The following is a 22,773-nucleotide window of genomic DNA, read 5'->3' on the forward strand; positions in this document are numbered from 1 at the left end:
CGCTTCTGTTCAGGGATAAAACTTGAACACACCCAACAGACAATGACCATCACACTTCTCAGTAAAGGGTGGATGTACGTGCAAGCAAGGCTATGCATCCCCATCACTAAACAATCATCTTGAGATGGTGTAAGCACAACTTTGTGCATAGATGTGACTTCTCCTGGCTCCAAAATGGCAACAGCTATGCAGTCAGCATCCAACCCATGTAGACAGAGCAGTTATAACAGATACTGCAGCTTGAGAAGAGCCTCTAGTAGACAGTGACTGAACTGAGGTGGCAGAACAAGAACGAGCCTATCAACCACTTCCCCCAGCTTCCCTTTCCCTCGACTTGGAAGCACTCAGAAGTCTGAGCAGAGCAGTCAAAAAGAAAATGTCAGCTCCGTTTTGAAGGTAAAAAGTTCAAACTGTCAAAAACTGCCATAGAAACAACTCCAGCTGTAAAGACCTAAAATCTGGGCTGTCTGTCAAAAAATAGCTCACCATCCTCCAACCTCTCTGTCCGGTATCTCAGTCTCTGCTGTACTGCGTGCCTGCTGGATTAAAAGGATGCGATCTCATGCACTGTCTAGATCTGAAATCTGTGAGACTTGGGCAGAAAAGGCCAACCGATACCTAACAGTGAATTAATCATTTAGGATGCACAGGATATCTCTAGACCAGATTTACTTAATACCTTAGACAAGCCAATTAAAAAAAATAAAAATCCCACATTCCCAACATTTACAGAAATCACTTTTTTAGATAAGGATAGAATTTATCTTTCTAACTTAGCCCTCGGTTCCCACCTGCTGCTCCTCACCTAGATGCCCACAGACAGACCTGCCAACGGCACAAGAGGTGTCCAGGACAGCGGTGGCTTACTCTGAGCCCCCAACTCGTGGGGAAGATGAACAAAGCACATGGGCAGCAGAAGGGGCCAAGAGATCCAGCTGACTCAGGTTGAAGAGGATCCCCCAAGCCAAGATGATGCATTCAAACCACCTGCTGACCCTCACCAACCCATTGCTGCGCATCCAAGGAAGGATGGGATTTACTTGCCTATTTAAAAGTTACCTCCCAGCTACCTAGGATGGCAAGCCACACTATTTCAAGATATTTCAAGATATGCCCAGAGGGTGGGTGGATGCTCCATCCCTGGAGACGTTCAAGGCCAGGTTGGACGAGGCCCTGAGCAACCTGATCTAGTTGGAGATATCCCTGTTCCTTGCAGGGGGGTTGGACTAGATGACCTCTGAAGGTTCCTTCCAGCCCTAACCATTCTATGATTCTATGATTTCCCTATTAAGGGCTCTGAATTAATAAAGCACAAAGCAATGCACGTGGACAACTGCACTTTGCCATGGGGCCTGGCGTCCAGCACACAATCTGGATTGACTCTACTTTTCATCCATTTTATACCCCCTAAAGCTGAACTCCAAATTCAGCAGCAATAGAAGACTATCAACTAGATTTCTTCAGAAGAGTCCTAATCCCCCTTGACGTCGCTGCACAGAGGTGTCAAGTGTATCTCCATGTCATCATTTCCTCCTCCCATCAGCTCCGATTTATCGCTCCTTACCCTCACCCCTGCATCTCCAAATCAGCTGACGATCCTCAGCTCTTTTTGCAGGATCACAGGGGAAAATTGGAAGGAACTGTGCTGTTTGCACATGCCAGCCTATCCCACATGCTTTAATCTATATCTGAAGGTAATTTGGCACGGATGCAGAGAAGAGTATTAACTTAATCCTGTCTCTTATCTAAACCTCCTTAGAAAGCTGAGGGAGGTGTGGGGAAGGGAAGAGAGAGACAGAGCAATGCATCTGAGTTGTGATGAAAGGTGGACTTTTTTGGAAGGGAAGGAAGGGTTGGTTTCTGTAGACAAGAACTAACTGATCTCCACCAACACATTCCTCTTCTGAACTTACTCATCCAAACCCACCAGCCACCTGGAGCATGTCTGAAAAATACAGTTTCCCTCAATGAAGAAACATGTTAGACTCAAGGATCGACAATTTATTTTCCAGCAGCAATCAAACCGTCCCCACCCCCTCTTTGCATTGCATATCCTCCTCCCGAGGAAACCTAATTTCTATAGTTTCTAGGAAAAAAAAAAAAGAGAGGGTGGAGAGGTCTGTCCTCTCCCTGTCCTGGGGGGTGGTACATCTGTTCAGGCTCTGATCCTGTAAGACCTTGTCACGTGCAGAACAACCAGTTTCAGGAGGAGCTGTGTATTAGCAGATTCAGGATCAGTCCCTTAATTATCTATTAGCAGATTGCCAGTTACAATTGAATCCCGTCAAGTCATTTTCTCTGGCACTGTCTGTCCCCACAGCTTGCTACATACCCTTCGTCTCCCCTTCTGTACTCCAAATACCAGATCTGCATCTTTTCTTACATTTCACAGCATTTTTTTTTTTTTCAAACTGCTCTACATACAAATGAGGACTTCCTTGGGTTCCAGCAAACCACAACCTGCACATTACACACACTCAGTTTTAACATATACATCTTCTCCCGAGGCTTTTCCGCAGTCAGTTCCTCCAAGCACATCCTGAAAAGCTTCACATCTGCTCAGCCTCTCCTCCAGGGCTGGGTTCAGCACAGAAAGGAGCACCAGAGAGGCTCATTGCAAGATGGGCCTGTGAGAACCTCATGAAGTTCAACAAGACCAAGGGCAAGGTCCTGCACATGGGTCGGGGCAATCCCAAGCACAAGTACAGGCTGGGTGGAGAATGGATGGAGAGCAGCCCTGAGGAGAAGGATTTGGGAGTGCTGGTGGATGAGAAGCTCACCATGAGCCGGCACCGTGCGCTGGCAGCCCAGAAAGCCACCCGTGTCCTGGGCTGCATCCAGAGCAGCGTGGGCAGCAGGGCGAGGGAGGGGATTCTGCCCCTCTGCTCTGCTCTCCTGAGACCCCCCTGCAGTGCTGCATTCAGCTCTGGGGTCCCCAAAACAAGAAGGACATGGAGTTGCTGGAGCAGGTCTAGAGGAGGCCACAGAGTTGATGCAAGGGCTGTAGCCTCAATCAACCTCTGCTCTGGAGACAGGCTGGGAGAGCTGGGGCTGTTCAGCCTGGAGAAGAGAAGGCTCTGGGGAGACCTTCCAGCACCTTCCAGTGCCTAAAGGGGCTACAGGAAAGCTGGACAGGGGCTTTGGACACGGGTATGTAGTGACAGGACACAGGGCAATGGCTTTGAACTGAAAGAGGGGAGATTTAGATCAGATCTAAGGAAGAAATCTTTTACATTGAAAATGTTGAAGCACTGAAACAGGTTGCCCAGAGAAGTTGTGGCTGCCCCATCCCTGGAAGTGTTCCAGGCCAGGCTGGATGAGGCTTTGAGCAACCTGGTGTAGCGGAGGGTGTCCCTGCCCATGGCAGGGGTGTTGGAACTAGATGATCTTCCAGGTCCCTTCCAACCCAAACCATTCTGTGATTCTATAATGGAGTACCACACTAAGCCGAGACGAAAGTCAAGATGCTCTAACAACATGGTGTTTCTCAATCTCCAAAAGCAAGCCCTCTGTCAGCAGGTACCCCAAAGCATTTCAACAACCACAGTGCAAGGTTTTTGTCCCCAGGCTTTGACTGCCCCTACACTATGCAATTTTCTCAGTCCTCTGAGACATGGACACGTGCACCACAGGCACCTAAAATCTACGCTCTTCCTGAAAACACCCAGAAAGTAAATACTACATACACCACCCAATCCTGTTTTATTGAGATCCTGCTGCTTTCCAAGCCGAGAAGAGCTGTTTACCTTGTGAAGCCAGTGCAGGTTCATTTGTTGTCCCACAGCTATGTGACATAGTGCTAGTATCTGGGAGGAAGAAATCAAGAGTCAGACAATGGCACATCAGAAGCATCAAGTATTTGCACATGCTGGAACACATCACCACCCCAAAAGATAACCCAACAGGTCAGGGCAGAAAGAAGGACTGGGGTGGGGATATGTCCAGCAGACATCATCTAGCTCATCTGAACAGACACATCCTCTCCAATGCCAAGGATGTGTAGGGCAAGACTGGCCTTCAAGACGCAAGGAGTTGGAGTGTCTGGTCAATGGGTGCACAGTTCCTGGGACCTCAGGAAGCACTGACTACAAGGGGCCAAGTACCAGCATACTACCTCAATGGACACCACCTTGAAGGTTCCAGCACCCTGGGATGAGAGGAAATAACTTGTACTTGTGATTAGCAGATACACCAAAGTGGGGTTGGGGCCACACTAAGGGAAACAAAAGCTCTGTTTCTTCTCAGGCCAGCTGCACCATCAGCATCAGGCTCTCTGTCTTTGCTCTTGATCATCTGAGGTCAAAGACCATGCATTTTTCACTTTCCATTTATTTTATGCAACTTAAGGCTAAGAGAGAGGGAAAGAGACAAATCCCTTCTGAATGGAAAATTGCTCAAGTCATAGGTGGACTGTGAAGTTCCTACCCTCTTTAAAACAAACACACAAACTTTTAGGAAATGGCATTTTATTCTACTCACCAGTAACACTGTAATATATGTAAAACCAGCAGCAGTTGTTACAAGTATTGGAATGGACCAGTCACTCCAATATCCCATTCGGTTGTATAAAAACCTGAAAGATAAGCGTGAAGGACAGATTAAGAAGAGATCCAACACCATAGCAACTTCACTAGGATTAGACAAAACTTTAGAAAACGGACCTTTCTGTTTGCACCGTACACAAGAAAGACGGGCAGCAAAAAGAACAAGTCACTCAAACAAAATTCAGCATTTGAGTTTTGATGCCTCATGGAAATTAACTCTGCAAAGAGGAATTGGACAATTACGTCAAACACAGCAACAACACTACTTTGGGAGGAAAAAAAAAAATCATACAAGACCATAATTTGAATTTCATAGAATCATAGAATGGTTTGGGTTGGAAGGGACCTCAAAGATCATTTAGTTCCAATCCCCCTGCCATGGGCAGGGAAACCCTCCACTACACCAGGTTGCCCAAAGCCTCATCCAACCTGGCCTTGAACACTTCCGGGGATGGGGCAGCCACAGCTTCTCTGGGCAACCTGTTCCAGTGTCTCACCACCCTCAGAGTGAAAAATTTCTTCCTAATATCTAATCTAAACCTGCCTTCTTTCAATTTAAAGCCATTGCCACTTGTCCTATCACTACACTGTGAATCTAATTTTCAGAAAAATATTCCCTACAAAAATGGGAGAAGTATCCTCACGTGGTGGTGTTTGCCTAAACAATAGATCCAATGCTGTCCCAAGTGCTCATAGATGAATAAATACGATATGGAGATAGTATTGAGTAGAGGGCAAGAAAATGAATGTTGCTGTGCATAGCTGGGCTATATGCTCAAGGCACAAACTCTTTGCAGAAGGATGAGTTGATGGAAGAAATTGCTTCTCCTGTACTTATCGGAGACAGTTGCTTATTCCAATGGACTGTAGAGAAGGTCCAATCATGCCAGACTGGAGACTGTCAGGAGTCGGGCTCAGGATTTCCCAAAGTGAGACTGGCTAGAAGAACTGCATCTTTCTGACAGCTTTATCTTCAACTGACTGAAGGGTTTGTGTGCCCAGCCTGAAGGATGCCTGTGGGGTTTTTTGGCTCAGTGGGTTCCCTTGTCCTGGTCCTTCTGTTTACCTTAAAGCTCTAAGTAAGAGATGGGCCATTCAACGGCTCTGTGATGCAACTTTGGCAAGAGGCAGCAGCAATGTCCTGATGCACTGGACCATCAGAGCAGGGACTGAAGCAAGGTTAGAGCAGTATGGAGGTAAAGATGACATCCTACAGGTATATCTCCAAACCATGCAGCTCCAAAGCATGCACCTCCAACTCAGCTTCTTTGGTTCCTCTAGGCCATCACTCACCACCGAATTCCCCAGTTTCCCTACACACATGTAGAACAGTTGCCACCTTGTCAAGGCTTAGCAGGACAAAAGCATAGAAGCCAAATATTTTTTTTTTTCCTATAGCCTAGTGGCCACAGGGTTGTTCTAGGAACAGAGAAACCCATGTTCATACCCTGACTTAGCTTTTGGGATTAGTGTTCCTCCCCCACCACCTCTCCAACCAACAGGCAAAGACGTAAGTTTCATCCTCCTGCTGAAGCTGATTTTCTTCCCTCCTCTCTCCTCTATTTATCCAGAGGAGATAGAGGATATCCTCCCCACTCTCAGTTATCGAGTTTTCCCAATCCTGTATTTCAGAGGGCAGATTCAGCTCAGCATCCTGCTTCTCTTCACCACTTTCATAAAGCCAATGGGCAACAAGAGCTTTACGAACAGGAGCACCAGGAGAAGCAGACGTTATTCACAGCAAGGTAAAAACACTGTCCCTTGTGCATAGCAGTGGGTCTTAAATGTCAAATTTGCATTTAAATGGCAATACACTTCCCAGCAAAATTGTCCTGGAGTTCGATTCAAGAGACATTAAAGCACATTACAGCAAAACCACAGCAAGACACAAGATAGACTCAAGTCCACCACCTTCCCTGGCCAGAAATGCAAAAGGCCACCCAGGCCTCACCACACCAGGAGAGACGCAGCCAAACCCCAGAACTCTTCTTGTAACTTCTGAGACTTCAAGTCTGACCTAGATTAAAACTTTTTCCAGGGGGTTCTTAGGAAAAAGCATCACTAGATTGTGTTGGATTGGGGCTGATTTTATCTCCATGCAAATCCTCTGCTACAGCAACGACAAAATGGTCACAGGGTTGATGATGCAGCAAGACTGGTCACGTATGCCCAACAAACTGCTGTGATCTCCTGTGCACCTCTGAACACAAGGACTGCATGAAGCCCATCCTGGCTTGCCAATCTTGGGATTGAGACCTGCTGAAGAGGAGCAACGAGATTCAGAACACACCTGAGCAGAGACTCCAGAAGGCTGAGTTGAGACAGACTTCACTGTATTAAAGGATTCCATAGCACAGTAGACATTGGGCATCTCCCACATCTGACAATGTGGAGCTTGGGTCAAACAGTCCCACTATCCTTCCTCAGCTCTACTCATCAGCTCATTCAATGAACTGGCCAAGGTGAGCACTCAGGTTTTTGTTGCTTTTTTTGGTCACAACAGACATAAATGCTGCATGCCAGCAGATCAAAGACTCAACCTCCTCCCACCACTCAAATCCAGCATCATTCCTCAGACACAAACTCTGGTCTGGCAAATGCCCCATCTATTCTGTCCAGGAGTAAAGCTCCCATGTATGATCTGGAGAGCAAATCCTTGGGCTTAAAAATGATCCATGTCCAGTTTCTGCGTAGGGATTCAAAGAGCCATAACAAAAGGGATCCAAAGGGATTCCAACATGCTGTTAGTAAAAAAGAGGGAAAAAGAAAAGAGTGCTCCTCTGAAGTCTTTGCTCATGCCACCATCTAAAGCTTCCTTAGCTCAGCTTCAGTACATTTAAGTTTTTGCTCTGATGTCCTTTCAAATGGCCTTCTGATAGTGTCAGGTCTTCACCTGATGTGCAAATGACTGTTTTAAAATGCTGTTTCCATGGTAGTTATGAACCAGATGAACGTTCTCCAGAACTAAGGAAGAAAAAAAAATTTGCTACACAGACTTGCATCTGTAGCCTTGCTCCGGAGGGAACAGAGCCAGGTTCCCAAATCACAGTGTCTCCCACATCCTTCATTAACCATCATTGAGCTTTCTGTTGCAGTACATAGCTCGCCCGCTCGAGATTTAGAGTATAAAGCAATTAACCATAGACATGGCAAAGAAATGCCCAAAGCAATAAATTAAATAAAAATAAATATTTACTTAAATTTAAGAGGCACAAAGCCCTTTTGCTGATAAGGACCTCATTGCACATTCAGCCTTGCAGCAAAAGGTTAACACCCTGCAGCAGTACATGGCAGGCTGTCATTTTGCCTCCTCTTTCTAAAGCTCATTTAAATCCCAGACAGTCTCTTAAGTCTTTACAAGTTTAAAGGCCAAATCACCACATTTATGTAGGTAAACCCTGCCACTGGCACAATTTAATCAGGTCAGTTTGGTTTCACATAGATATGTGCACCCACTCCTGGTGCCCGCACGTGCTGCCTGAGCTGCAGGCAGGGTTTGCTGTGCTCAGCTGTAGGTTTCTGCTACCTCTTAAGTCACCTCTGGCAGCTGCTCAGCAGCATTTAGCAAAGCTCTGCACATCTGGGTTAAGAAACGAAGAGCATCCTAATGAATTTAGGTTCCAAGTACCATTTCAGCTAAAAGAACACAGAAGAGAGGGATTGCAGCACATTGTAGTTTCAGCTAGAATCATAGAATGGTTTGGGTTGGAAGGGACCTTAAAGATCATCTAGTTCCAAGCCCCCTGCCACGGGCAGGGACACCTTCCACTACACCAGGTTGCTCAAAGCCTCATCCAACCTGGCCTTGAACACTGCCAGGGATGGGGCAGCCACAGCTTCTCTGGGTAACCTGTTCCAGTGTCTCACCACCCTCAGAGTGAAAAATTTCTTCCTTATATCCAATCTAAATCTCCTCTCTTTCAGTTTAAAGCCATTGCCCCGTGTCCTATCACTGTATGCCCTTATCAAAAGTCCCTGATCTTCTCCATTTTAAAGCCCAAATATCTCTTCTGTCCAGAGCAGCCCTGCATGTCTCCTCCCATTCCTGCATGAATATTTGGGAACCCAAAAATTTGCAAATGCCCATTTGCAGTATAGCCAGGGCTTTGCTTCATCTCTGCACTTTGTTTTTTCATTTTAGCCCTTTCTCAACTTTGAGCTAAGACAGATTTGGCTTTGCACTGCAGTGGATTAGGAGCATTCACATCCTTTACTGGAAGTATAAACTGAAAGAAAGAGGAGTTCCAAAATACCATTAAAAAAAAAAGTCATTTTTGTCATGCTAGCATTATAAATATTCAAGGGCAATGGTGATGGTTTCAGTTCTCAGAGCATGGCTCTGAGCAAAGAGGAAAACCACACTCCTGGGAGGAGGCAGCTCACGTCATTAAGTTAGTAAACAGTCTCCCTCAAACAACTTCAGCATCTAAAGTAAGTGATTTATTTAAGGGATCAACTACCCACTGCGTTTTTAATATACAATTTACATATTATCTTCGACAAGAAGATGATGTCAAAGCAGTTTAGCTAGAAGAGAGCCCAAGGTACTGTCAAAATGTTTTAAGATGCTGCTGAGATAGTAAAAGGGAGAATAATTTCCAGCACTGAGGGTAGCTGGCAACTGCCTAAACTTCCCAGCACGTCCCACTGGAGAGCTTGTTTTCAGCTCCTTCCAACTTCGCAAAATTTTCCACACCCGTGTCTGCTTCAGGCTGAATTTTTGTCATGTATATTTTATGGAAAGTTGCAGGCAAATTGCTCAGCTACTCCCAAAAACAGTCAACCATAGAAACAAACAAACAAAAACCAACCCAAGAGTTCCTGCATGATTTCAGCACCATCTTTGTTTTCACATGCTGTTCACCAGGAAGCACACCTACCCCAAGCTCCACTACAGCCACACAACGGAGACGTATGGACACTTTACATCTATCAGTGCAGACAGGCAGAAGCAGCTCTTCTTCAGTCATACCTTCCACCTTGCTTTCCCTTTACTGCTATTAACAAGCCCATCTGAAGGACCCAAATGCATCCAACCTGGTGCCAAACAGCTCTTAGAGAAGTATGATGGCAGCCAAATTTGTTAACAGTTTGCCCCTCCACAATGGGGAACTCTACTCACCAGTTGATTTCATTGTAGTCATTGTGAACTTCCCACCAGAAGTAAAACCAGACCAGGGTCAGGAAGAAGGACGAGGTGAGGATGAGGAACCAGAGGCGCTCCCACTGCGGATGGAAGGAGAAGTCAACGTTAATACTATCCTGCTTCAGGGCCAGTGTCCCATCCTGTCCCATGTCTCATTTAGAAGCTGTTGAGATTGGATGAAGTAATGAGACATTTCAAAGGGCACTTCAGACCTTTCTCCTCCAGGGGAAGGTGGGAGATGCAACCCTGGTCCCCAGCTCTGGGCAGAGAGGTTACTTAAGCAGATCCATGTCCTGACATCCTTTATGTCAGGCTGGGACAACATTTCTCGAGCTCTCAGAGCATGTGGATTAAGGGAGCATTTCTGGATAGAGTTGGGTTTTCCATTTGTTTGGGGTTTTTTAGGCAATTGTTTAATTAACTTTTCCATTCACATATGAGAGATGCAACTTGGCATCTTACTCTCTCGTGAGTTCAGCCTAAGTGACTAAGTAGTTATGACATGGCAAAGACTACGCAGCAGGTTAAGGATACTACTACTACACTTTAGTCCTTCGCCCAGGGCACTCAGATCTTGCAGAGCCAAACCACCCATCCACAACATTTATTCCCACCATCACCACATATGTAAGTGTTTTGCAAATAATACGGCAGGAGGAGAGGCCACACCAGCATCAGATAAAAGATATTTGCACCAACATTCAGTTTTGGCAAATGTTTCAATTAAAACTCCATCTCTCTCCCACCAAAAAAAAAAAAAAAATTGAGGAAAATACCTAAAATATCTGTACAGTGCCCTGCTCTAATATCATGGGCAAAATTCTAAACCACAAAGACATCCATGAAGAGAACAGCATTGCAAGAAAACTGTCCCTAACCAGTCCCATTTCCAAGTGCTCCCTGTTGGTTTTACTCTGCAGGTTTTTAAAAGTCCACGTGTTTCTGTTTCAACTAGCATCCAGTCTATTCGGAACAAAATACTGAAATAAAATCGTTACGGAAAACATTCAAATGAATCCTCTCTTCCCAGAACGAGCAAGAAAGGATGAAAATTGAAAAAGTGTATGAGCAGCCCTACTCCTACAATTTCCTTTTACACCCTGAGAACACCATTAAACTCTTTTGAAAGCTCTTGTCTCTAATGAACTGTCTCGTGGCTTTTCAATTATGCAAAACAACGTAACCAATATAAACACTCTTCTGGTGATACAACATTCCCATTCTTTGCCTTCCCTTTCCATCTTAAGGGCTGAAGCTATTTATTTAACTGTGTATTGACTCTGTTTCATCATGCATCACCTTGGATACCAGTCTTGTCATACAGCTCTTCCTTGTATGCTCCATCTCATTAGAAGTGCCAAAAGAAAAAGAAAGCAATAAAAAAAATGGAATTTTTTAATTTTTGCTGCATCAAAAATGATCTTTTCTGCTAGAAATTCTCAATACTTGACCAGGGGTTATGGTTAAAACTTTTTCTTTTTTTTGCAACTCAGCTCAAGTTTGCTATCCAGCTTCCATCAAACCTCAGTAGCATCAGGTGCCTAATTCTCATGTGGAGCTTTGTGCTCCAGATAAATAGGGCAAAAGGAACCAGAAGGTGGTATGAAGGGACTTCTACAGTGCACCTACTGAGTACATTCAAAACAACATGGCCAAATGGTGTTCAAGGCCAGGTTGGATGAGGCTTTGAGCAACCTGGTCTAGTGGAAGGTGTCCCTGCCCATGGCAGGGGGGTTGGAACTGGATGATCTTTGAGGTCCCTTCCAACCCAAACCATTCTCTGATTCTATGAAACTGCTCTGCCATGAGACTATCAGCTCCCCACCTCATGCACAGGTTTACACCTACATGCACAGGGGAGCTCCTGGAGGGAAAGCACTGGAAAAGGGGTTTTTCTCCAAAAATACCCCACCCTTGGTAGCAGGAGGCCAGCCATAGTGTCTACATCAGCTCCATAGCCAACATTAGCCTTCTCCAGTCCCAAAAGCAGCAGCAAAGCTGCAACATCTCTCCACGATGAACCTCCTCCACACCAACCACCGTTGCACAGCCAAGTCAACCCTTTCCATCCAAGAAGCTTCAGATGAAAATCCACCCATGCAACATCTGAATTATATAAACACCCAAACCAAAACCCACTCGCACCTTCACTCCATCCCACCAAAACTCCCCAGGAGAAAAGCATTGCTAACCATTTTGGCAGACTATGACTATTTTCTCTGGGAAGCCTTCCAGTTTGCAGATCTCCAAGCTTTCAAGCCTCACTTTCCCTATTATTTGTTGTTTTTTTCCTCTCCATTTGGGTCTAACACCTCCTTGCACCTATCAGCATCACTGCAGAATCGGTTAATCAGATTGTTTTTTGCAAGGCAAGTGAGGTTTAAAGTATCTCAAGTACTGAGGACCAACACTGGTACCAAAAAAAAAAAATGCTCAAGCTCTTTAAAGGTCATTATGGAATAAGCTTGGCCCGTATTCATGTACTGGATGACACTGATTTGATAAACAAGCCAAGAAAAACGTTTCAGAACATGTTTGGGCTTTTTTTTTTTTTATATATATAAAATTTTTCCCCTCATTTATATGCAAGTAGCATAGCTTGTGTCAAGCTCTCCAAAAGCTATTTTTGGTTTGTCCTTGATGGTGCACTTGCGAGATATATTTGCCTGGCTGATTTTATGGAAACCCAGTCAAATTCTTCAAGGGTCGACATATTTCAGCAAGTTCAAGCACGGTTCTGGGTGGGCTTTCAGAAGAAGAGGGAACATCTCTGATGCGATTCAGTACAAACTGAACCAGAATCCGAACCTGTGTGTATCTGACCTATCTGGACAATATATTGAATTTAGCCCAGGTCCCATAAACCTTCCTCCAGCAGTCCCTCATCAGGAGAGCTTCACGGGCCCCTACTTGGCAAGCTCCCACATGCTTTAAAGCAAGGTGAAATCTGCAACGTGCAACAGCTTCAAGCCTCTCCTGCCAAAAATAAAGACTTAAAATCACATCATCTCGATCGCTCAATCACAGCCACGAGTAGGTGGAGGAAAATGGTGCCACTTCACCTACTGAAACTCAGCAGAACCACTAGAAAGTCTAAAGGTGCTTGGGAAAATGTCCACGTTTTCAGCTCCATGAGGTTTTATAAGAATGTCAGCACTGACGTTTTTGGCAGTTGTTCTAGAAAAATCTTCTCTTTGCCACCCTTCCCTTTCGGTTTCTCCTTCTTCCCATGGGAATAAGGAGGACATGCTTCACTAGTTACTAATTAGTCACACTGAGCTTAACCATGTGCAGCTCACCAGCACTCCATATTGTCCTGCAAATGAGCTTGACCAAGCACCCAAACACATCTGTATTAGCATCTTCATTCCTGTCAGGATGCATTTTGGAAGTAGCTCATCATTTTGGCCTGCTTCACATCACTGAAGGGTTTTGGGTGAAGCCAAACCAGATGATGTGCTACAGGAGCGGACCCAATGCACCTCAACCACCAATGGGTGCTTAGGTCCACAGGATTAGAGTACAGTTAGCCCTAAGTGAGCACACCACCACCTCCAAAATGCTTGGACCATGGATGTCAGGATCTCAGCATCAACTATCTCCTTCCTCAAACCTCTTCTCTTGGACCACACTACTTGCTCATGCAGATGTAGCCATCATGTCTTTCAGAATGGCACGAAACAGTATTTGTCTCATTATAACAGCATTTAATTTTAAAGGAAAGGACTAAATGAAGAGCAACCTTGTTCCTCCAGCTAAAAGGTTAGAGAGGACATGTACTATGCACTTGGTTAACCCCTGAAAAAGCCAACTGGTAACATGGATGAAGTCTTTGCAGACTTCACACCCACTGAGATGGCCACAGCCTGAAGAAGGATGGAGAGAGTATCAATTAAAATAAGAAAGGTGACTTTGAAGTGAGAATATTTAAAAGGGTCAGGCACAGGTTGGAGATTTGGCACTGCAGAAGCACTTTCAAAACCAGGCATCTTACACATACCCCTGTGCTTGTGATCTCGGGTCTATTGTGGGGCCACTTCTAGCAATGGGAATAAGATTTCTTACTCCAAGAGTATCTACAGACATAATCAGAAGAGCTCCATAAGAAAACAAATGAAGACTGAGACATGTGACCACGCTGCAGTTTGCCAGTGATTTTTTTTTTTAAACTGCAGAAACCTTAAAAAAACCTTGACAAATCAACAAACAAAAAAAAATATCAGCATTTCATCCACATTCTCCACCGCTTTTGTGCATCACCAGTCCCCACCCTATGTCAGGTGGGAGCATAACCCACTCCAAAGTAAGAGATGATAGCAAAAAAAAAAAATTAGAGGAATTTGCCACAGAAAAAGCCAGTTGGTGATTCAACTGCATAATCAGCTTATGCATTTTACCTGCTTTTGTGCTGCAAGACTTAATCGAACTTGTTAAAACCAGCCCTGAACTTCATATCACAGAGTATAGAAGAGTTTTTTCCAGTTTAGGGATTAGTTTTGGTAACTGAAATCTGCACCAGCCTCTTTTGCTGCAGCTCTCTAAGACAGACAAAGGTCACAGCATTATTTACCACCTGGCACCGGTGGCACAGGAAAGCAGAGAGGCTCAGGAAGATTATTTTATTTCCTGTAAGATCTGTAGGAGATATTATGAAGTTCATGAACATACACACCCCTCCCACCTACTCCTCCTACAGGGACTATTTCAATTTATTCAAACTTGCTATATCAGAAGCAATGAATTTTCTCACCCGTAGCTGATGGCACATATGCTGGAAGAAGTGTCTTAGTGTGATACCATTTGTAAACCACAGAAAACTCATCAGTCAACAAATCATGGAATGGTTTGGGTTGGAAGGGACCTCAAAGATGATCCAGTTTCAACCCCCCTGCCATGGGCAGGGACACCCTCCCCTACACCAGGTTGCTCAAAGCCTCATCCAACCTGGCCTTGAACACTTCCAGGGATGGGGCAGCCACAGCTTCTCTGGGAAACCTGTGCCAGTGCCTCACCACCCTCAGAGGGAAAAATGTCTTCCTTATATCTAATCTAAATATTCCCTCTTTCAGTTTAAAGCCATTTTCCCTTGTCCTATCACTACATGCCCTTGTAAAAAGTCCCTCTCCAGCTTTCCTGTAGGCCCCCTTTAAGTACTGGAAAGCTGCTAGAAGATCACCCCGGAGCCTTCTCTTCTCCAGGCTGAACAGCCCCAACTCTCAGCCTGTCTTCATAGCAGAGGTGCTCCAGCCCTTGGATCATCTTCGTGGCCTCCTCTGGACCTGCTCCAGCAGCTTCATGTCTTTCTTGTGTTGGAGACCCCAGAGCTGAGTCCATACTTTTTAAAAAGTTTCTTTAGAGGGGGTTCCCTGGCTGTCACTAGAAAGTGATCCTCTGCCAAAGCCAGCCACGCACAGAGCTAACGTGCATTTGTCTGCCACAGTCATTCCTTGCTGAATTATGGGGCGAACACAACTCAATGCTCTGCTGTTCTAGAGAGGCCAGAACTACCTCTATGTGATAATTTACTTGATGAACCTTTTAGATCACCAAATTGGCCATTATCTTCCTAAAAAGCAGATCAGCGCAGCATCAGGATCGGAATAAAGTGTGATTTGAACTCAGAACATCAAGACCACCCAGAGTGAGACTCCATTGATCAGAAGTGTCTACCGTTGCATTTACATGTGCCCCTCTTCTTGAGTTGTATATATTTTCTATAATTAAGCTGAGTCTATCAGAAAGTACATGCCAAGCCTTGTCTGAGGCAAGCAGGCAGGCAAGAGAGGGGTACAACGTGTTGTGAGGTCACATTAAATTGCTTATTTACTACCAAGGATATTCCCAAAGGCCACCGAAATGCTGGGCAACAAGCTAAACTGCCCTCCTCGCTCCTCCTTTGCACCCAGCTGGAGGAGGAGGCTGCATTTTCAGAAGGGATAGTACACCATTGGCTCAAGGTTTGTTCCATTAAAGCCAAGAAAAGCCAAGGCTAGAGCCAGCTGACTTGCTGGCAGCCTATGGATGAAGCAGAGCATAAACATTTTGCTTCACTGAAGTTGCCTGGAGTCACCCCAGTTAACACTAGTCCTGAAATGCCCTTCTCCATCTGCAGTGACTGCTGAAGACCTCTGTCAGCTCATCCCAAGTGACCAAGCAGGATTTGCATCCTTAAGACATGCCTACATCTCCTGGCCATGGGATAAAACTGCAGGCACCCTTTTTATGCAAATCCACCACCTCCAGCATTCTCTCTGGCATCCAGAAGAAACGTGGAGTTTCAAAATGAACTGGAAAACAAGAAGTCTGCTTTGAACTGTGAATGGGTAAAAGGAAATGCCAGTGCTGGATGGATTAAGGGCTCCATTCCTGCACGGATTAGCTCATAGCAAACAACAGCCCAGCAATCAGCGTGGGCAAAGTTGGGTGCCTTCCAACTTGTGCATCCCTAGAAGCTTTCCGGTGAAGGAAGTCAAATGCCACTACTGTAACGTTGCTGGGAACTCGCCCCAGTTTACACCAGTAGAGCCAATCAAGGCACCACATGGGTGGAAACAGATAGTTTCACAGTCCCCCTTTTGATTCACGTCCAACTGTGACGACTGCACAGACACTCACGTCAAGCCCCCTGTGGCAGTAGGTCCTCAAAGTTCTTCCAGAGCAGCTGAAACCACAGCAAGATTTCACCTAAATGGCCTTAAATATAGGGGTGAGGTTGTGGTTGCTTGGAAGTGAGGAGGTGCATAATAAAACAGATTTCTTAATTAAAATACGAACTTTTTTACAATGAGAGTGGTGAGGCACTGGAACAGGTTGTCCAGAGAAGCTGTGGCTGCCCCATCTCTGGAAGTGTTCAAGGCCAGGTTGGATGAGGCTTTGAGCAACCTGGTGTATTGGAAGGTGCCCCTGCCTACGGCGGTGGGGGGGGTTGGAACTGGATGATCTTGAAGGTCCCTTCCAACCCAAACCATTCCACGATTCTGTACTTTCTCTAAAAGATCAAAAGCCAGAAAATGGTAATAACTTTATACTAAGCCACCACTGAGACCAGTCAGATGAGACAACATGCTGTTTTGTGGAAGATGTTTAAGTCAGACAAGCGCAGCAAGTAGAGTACTGTAATTTTCTTTTCACAATGCCCCATGAAAACCCTTCACAGAGAGTGTAAGGAGGAATAAAAGGAGGCAAGAATTAATCTTAATCCACAATTCAAGTGAGTCAGATCTACAAGTGCCTTGGTCTTTTGACAATATTCAATAAAACAGAAGATGGTTCTTCGAAAGAGGGGCTTAAACAGCAAAACACAAAAGAAAAATAAAGAAAAAACCCAGCTATTGATTCCCTTCAGACTTAAATCTCCCTTAGCCTGGAGGGCCTTGAATCAAGAAAGATCATTCAGTAACATTCACAAAGAGAAGTCAAAAACCCTAAACCACAGAGCAAGAAAAAAAAAAAGCCCTTCACCACAGACCACTACATAAAGACCCAACCTTCATTTGAAGAGCAAAGACAGGAAAGACAGGTACCGACCAGAAAGACAGCGTGACAGTGCAGAGACTGAAGGGCAGCAAAAGGATCAGACAAGCCCACTAAAATCCATAAAAAAACTCCAACTCACTTCCCTCCGCTCTGGCTTTGAACCAACAAATCTTTTAGGGCTAGATTCATTATTTCAGGAAAAGGGATAAACTGAGTTCCCTCTCAATTCCGTGTTCCTCTTTGCTGTTAATTTACATTTCACTCTGCACCAGGAAACCACTCGTCATTAAATGTTATTGGCAAAGCAGACTCCATCCTTGCCTCGTTTCTACTTCGAGCAGAACTGAGGTTTACTCTGCCAAAACTGTTCAGAGATCCCTTTCCTCCTTTTAAATCCGTATTTTTTTGAACCTTCCTCTTAAAACAGTTGGCTTTCCAAATCCAAAACCAGTGTGCTCTACGGTCCCATGTTTGGAAAAAGTCAATGAAACCAGAGCTATAAAAAACATCTGACTCACTTCTCCACATTAACACTGAGCTATAATAAACATCACGCAGAGTAATCCAACTTAACAAGTTACTTAAAATTATTTTTCTGTTTCATCTGCTGATAGGATCCGTGCTCTGGTCAGAGGTTTCTGTGATCAGAGGCATTAAGCCTGTTTCTAATAAATATGACCAGCTACTGAAAAAACGTGGAAGGAAGTCACTCCACACGGAAAAAATAGCGAGTGTATTTATCCACAGCTACCCTGGACAAGAATTATCATCTACACATACGTAAGGCTATAGTGGTCTCCAGGTACTGTCAATCAGAGGTTTGTTCCAAACAAAGGCTTCAATTAAATGATCTGGAGGAAACTAGTCCTCTTTGTTGGCTATATAAAGAGCCTCTGAAACCATGTTCTCACTTTCAACACGTACAACTAGATAGTGTGAATATCTCCCCACCATCCAAACCATGGTCCTCTTTCTGTCAGCATTAATAGAAACATGTTCCACCTCAAGTGCCCATGACCGGAGAGGATTTTCACGATAGCTTTGTGTACAAGGGGTCAACAGTCTCAACTTTCAGTCTGCTCCCTCCAGCATCTCTGCAAATATGACCGTTCAAGCCAGGACCACGGCGTGCCGTACAAGGTGACAGATGTTCCTGCTGGAGACCCTCTCCCAGCATAGCTTGCGTTCCCCAGTTAGAAATGAAGGAGCAATCGGAGGGACAGACTGGTTTCTGGAATTGCCAGTCATCCGACATGAAGAGGACTCTTGTTCAAGTCAAAAGTGCCTCTGGGAACTCGTGGCTTTCAGTCTTTGTAGCAGACCCTATCCATTTCTGTCTCCTGAATACAGTAAACCTCCCGTTCATTCATTAAAAATAATTAAATAAGTAAATTTATTCTTCTGCCCAGAGAAGTTGTGGATGCCCCATCCCTGGAGGTGTTCAAGGCCAGGTTGGATGAGGCTTTGGGCAATCTGGTGTAGTGAAGGATTTCCCTGCCCATGGCAGGGGGGTTGGTACTAGATGATCTTTGAGATCCCTTCCAACCCAAACCATTCTATGATTCTAAATAAAAATCAGTCTGGAGCAGGAAGAAGCTTTTTGACAATTCCTTTTCTTTTTAAATCAGAAAAATTCCAATCGTGAAAAACAGAAGCCTTTTATAGGAAATACAACATTTTAAAGCAATTTCTTGCTGAAAGGCATCTCAGCTTGAGGCTGGAATTTCTGATCAGAGGAAACTGGAGAGAGACTGAGTCCTAACAAAACCTGACAACATATAGGTCAGGACAACAGTCAGATGGAGAACAACAGCATGTGGATCTGACCACACGTACACACCAAAAAAAAATCAGACATGGGCATCTTCCTTCAGTTCCACCCATCCAGCCATGCTACTGGAACAACTAGAGCTGCAAACTAAGCAACGTGCAAAAGTGAAAGGGGAAAACCCAGAAGTCTAGAGGGGTGAATGTGACATCCTGAGGATAGGGGCAAGTGACAGGGACAGACCTAGGCCTCTTGAATGCCAGTCTGCTGTTGTAACCCTAGCCAGCAATCTCATTTGCCTTTTATTTGCATGCAACTCAACCTTGAGTCCATGCCCTGTTGGGCTTCAGTCTTCTTCCCATCACAGGTCACATCTGAAGTTGAAGAAAACCATCCTACACCAGTTCTGCCCTGCCAGCGCTAGGATTTTTAAGACAACAGCTATTTTCGACTGCTTGGTTGATTTAATATACCCTGGTCAGTTCTGCTTACAATTCTAAGGATATCATCCAGGAGCAAACCAGGAATACAGAATTTTGTTGGAAGTACATCGAAACCACTAGAGTAAGCAGTATCTTCAAACAAGTTATGTTGGTACTTCCATAGCTCCACATAGAGCAGATGTCCAGATGCCCACTGGCTTCCCTTGGGCTATGGTGAGGTCTTCCTGAATCCCTCCTCTTTTCTTGGCCTCATCGCTAGACATCTAAACAATCCTTCTCCCATCTCTCCTTTTAATTTCAAGTCTTCACTCCAGAAGAAAGCACCTACCAGTGTAAATAAAGAGCTTTCAGAAGAGCTAAGGCATATTAACCAGAGCGGCCAAGCCATCTGTGGATGAACTTCATCTCCATCTCCTGCCATAGCATATTTATCATTTTCCCACAGGATGCTGTAAATCTCCGTGCTGAAGGCTTTACTTTCAGACAGCATTCACGGAGACATCCAATACAACAAGGTCCTCAAACTTGCAAATGTGGCAAGACAGAAAAGTTGTCTTATCTTCCTGCAGTTGCACACCATCTTTGCATCCCTAAATATCCACCAGCTCTGGCACCTGCCTTTAGCAAATGGATGGATTTTGTTAAAGGATCAAGGCCACGTAGTCCTAAATAACTGCTCCCTACACCAAGAGCAAACACAAGAGCTGGACTCCAAACTGGAGGTACCACCATTACTCAAGCGTGTTTTCAGATTGTTTAAATTCTCTCCCGGATACAATTTAGAGTTTACTAATGAGTCTTCACTACACTATTTTCTGACATTTTCAAGAATCAATTTCCTGCAGGCATTTATCAGTATTAGCTTAGAGCTGAAAGGAGGCAAGCTAACATTTATCCAGTGAATACAAAAGAAAAATTGACAGCATGATTCTTCACTTCCGGATTACCCAATTGGACCTCATTCAAACAAACAAAGAAAATCTTCTTCAAGCAAGTTATTAAATCATCTCTGAAGATGAAAGATGACTACATCTCCCAGCTGTGCCCATTAGAACTAGGAACTGGGGATAAACAAGAATAAATATCAGCTGGAGCATTTTGTCAACGTGCACAATACTCCAGTTCTTACAGTGAAGTTACAAAATTTAGTTAAAAATTCACGGCATGTGAATGTATAGTCCTTAAAACATGACTTGTGTGTCATAAACGTGAACGGTTTTCCATCCCAGTTGACTTTGAACTCCCAAGCTCTGATCACAGTGTCAAAGATCAAATGCAGAGCCCAATAACCGTTTAAAGATGAAACAACTGAGGCAGCAAGGGGCCTCAGGCAGGCTCTGCTCTAAACTCCCACTCGACGCAAGGCAAACTCAAGTCAAGTTGCTCAGGACAATGTCCCAGCAAGCTCTGAATGTCTCCAAGGATGGAAATTCCCACCCTCCTTTGGGTCCTGCTCCAGGGTTTGACCACCCTCATGGGGAGAAATTTTCCTGCTGTCTAACTGGATTTTCCCTCCATGTAGCTTGTGTCCACTGCCTCTTGCCAAGAGCCATCTTCCTCTCTACAGTCACTCCTTAGATCATAGAATGGTTTGGGTTGGAAGAGACCTCAAAGATCATCTAGTTCCAACCCCCCTGCCATAGGCAGGGACACCTTCCCTATACCAGGTTGCTCAAAAACTCATCCAACCTGGCCTTGAACACTTCCAGGGACTGGGCACCCACAATTTCTCTGGGCAACCTGTTCCAGTGCCTCACCACCTTCAGAGGGAAGAATTTCTTCCTTAGATCCAACCTCATCAAAATCTCCCCTCTTTCAGTTTAAAGCCATTGCCCCTTGTTCTATCCCTACACGCCCTTGTCCAAAGCCCCTCTCCAGCTTTCTTGTAGCCTCTTTAGGCACTGGAAGGTCTCCCTGAAGCCTTCTCTTCTCCAGGCTGAACAACCTCAACTCTCTCAACCTGTCTTCATAGAAGAGGTTCTCTAGCCCCCTGATCATTTTTGTGGCCCTCCTATGGGCTCGCTCCAATAGATCCATGTCCTTCTGATGTTGGAGATCCCCCACAGATAGCTGCAGAGAGCCATAATATCCCCCTTTGCCTTCTCCTGCTGCACAACCCCAGCTCTCAGCCTATCCTTGTATGTCCCAGGCTCCAGCTCCAACCAGTTTGGTGGCCCCGCTGGGCTCACTTCTGTGTGTCATTGCCTGCCTCAGTTTTAGGGAGCCCCAGACCCGACTCAGTGCTCAGAAGTGGTCTCTCTTCTGTCAAAGAGGAAAACCCACATCCCTGAAGCTTCCGGCTGCACTGTCACTATTAGAGCCCAGGATGCAATCAGCCTTCACTGCCAAAAGTACATCCAATAGCTGAGTCTCGTATTGCAGAGGGATATAACAAAGGGAAAGTACCTTGCCCTCCAAGGATTGAAGCATTTAAGTGAGCAAATCAATACACTTGACTAGAAGATGTTGACCTACCAAGACCTTACATACATCGGGAACAGAATCAAGGCGCCTGAGCTTCAATTCCCTCACCTTAAAGAGACTGCAGAGGGATCAGGCTTTCATTCCTCCGTTGGATTTAAGACTCGTGGACCCCAAGAGAGAGCAGGCAGCAGTCTGCAGGGCTCCGCAGCGCATCAGTCAGCTCTCAGTACTTCATAACCTGCCCAAAGGCTTCATTATGTCTCCATCTAACAACCAAGACCGTAAGCATCTGGTGCAAAACTCCACTTGAACACATTCTCCAGCTCTTGCTTTTTACTCTTCAGCCTCAATTTTCTCTCTTCTTCCCATCTTCAAATCTCACAAGTACCTCAAATCTCATAAGATACTGGACTTTTTTTATCTGTTACAGCCCTCTCCAGGCAGAATGGACTGATTGGAAGGATACATCTGTCATCACAACTGATTTGAACCAGTCTGGCCACTTCATAAACACTTTGAAGGTTTTGGCTGGTTCACTACTCCTAGGTAACACATTGCACAATAGGCACGTGACAATAAATAAATAAATGGGAAGAAAAAGGAAGACATTGGGTCTAACAAAGAGTCTGAAGTAAGGAGGAAAAAAATATATTCCTACTGTTTTGGCTGTTGAGTCTTCGATAGCTAACCAGATGCTTCCTAAAGTCAGTCGTTGCACATCTCAGACATATCTTATTTGATTATTGCAAAGACTAGGCTAATAGCTCTCTGCACACCTTGTTAGAGAAGGCCATGAATGAGATTTCTGAGCTGTGGCACGCTCCATTTACAATTCAATTTAGCAGGTCAGAGAAAGTGGCAGAGAACATATTATTGAAATATGTGTTCCTGCTGGGACTGCCGTAATTGAACCGTGGATCAACAGATGCAACAAAAAGAGAGCCAAATCTCTAAAAATAACATTATTACACT

The 22,773-nt window shown here is 44.9% G+C and overlaps 1 protein-coding gene across 2 annotated transcripts in view; it reads right to left on the reverse strand.

Annotated features, from left to right (window-relative positions):
- The window catches only part of GDPD5 (glycerophosphodiester phosphodiesterase domain containing 5), a 121,774-nt gene that overhangs the window by 42,639 nt on the left and 56,362 nt on the right, over positions 1-22,773 (reverse strand). For both annotated transcript variants that reach the window (XM_086615086.1, XM_086615095.1), the window contains exons 2-4: positions 9,667-9,770; positions 4,480-4,573; positions 3,747-3,806 (exon numbers count right to left, since the gene is read on the reverse strand). In XM_086615086.1, the coding sequence (XP_086471212.1) occupies positions 3,747-3,806; positions 4,480-4,573; positions 9,667-9,770 (258 nt within the window). The remainder of the gene's footprint in view (positions 1-3,746; positions 3,807-4,479; positions 4,574-9,666; positions 9,771-22,773) is intronic.

This window comes from Tauraco erythrolophus, chromosome 1, assembly GCF_009769465.1.
Source record: "Tauraco erythrolophus isolate bTauEry1 chromosome 1, bTauEry1.pri, whole genome shotgun sequence".
Lineage (NCBI taxonomy): Eukaryota > Metazoa > Chordata > Aves > Musophagiformes > Musophagidae > Tauraco > Tauraco erythrolophus.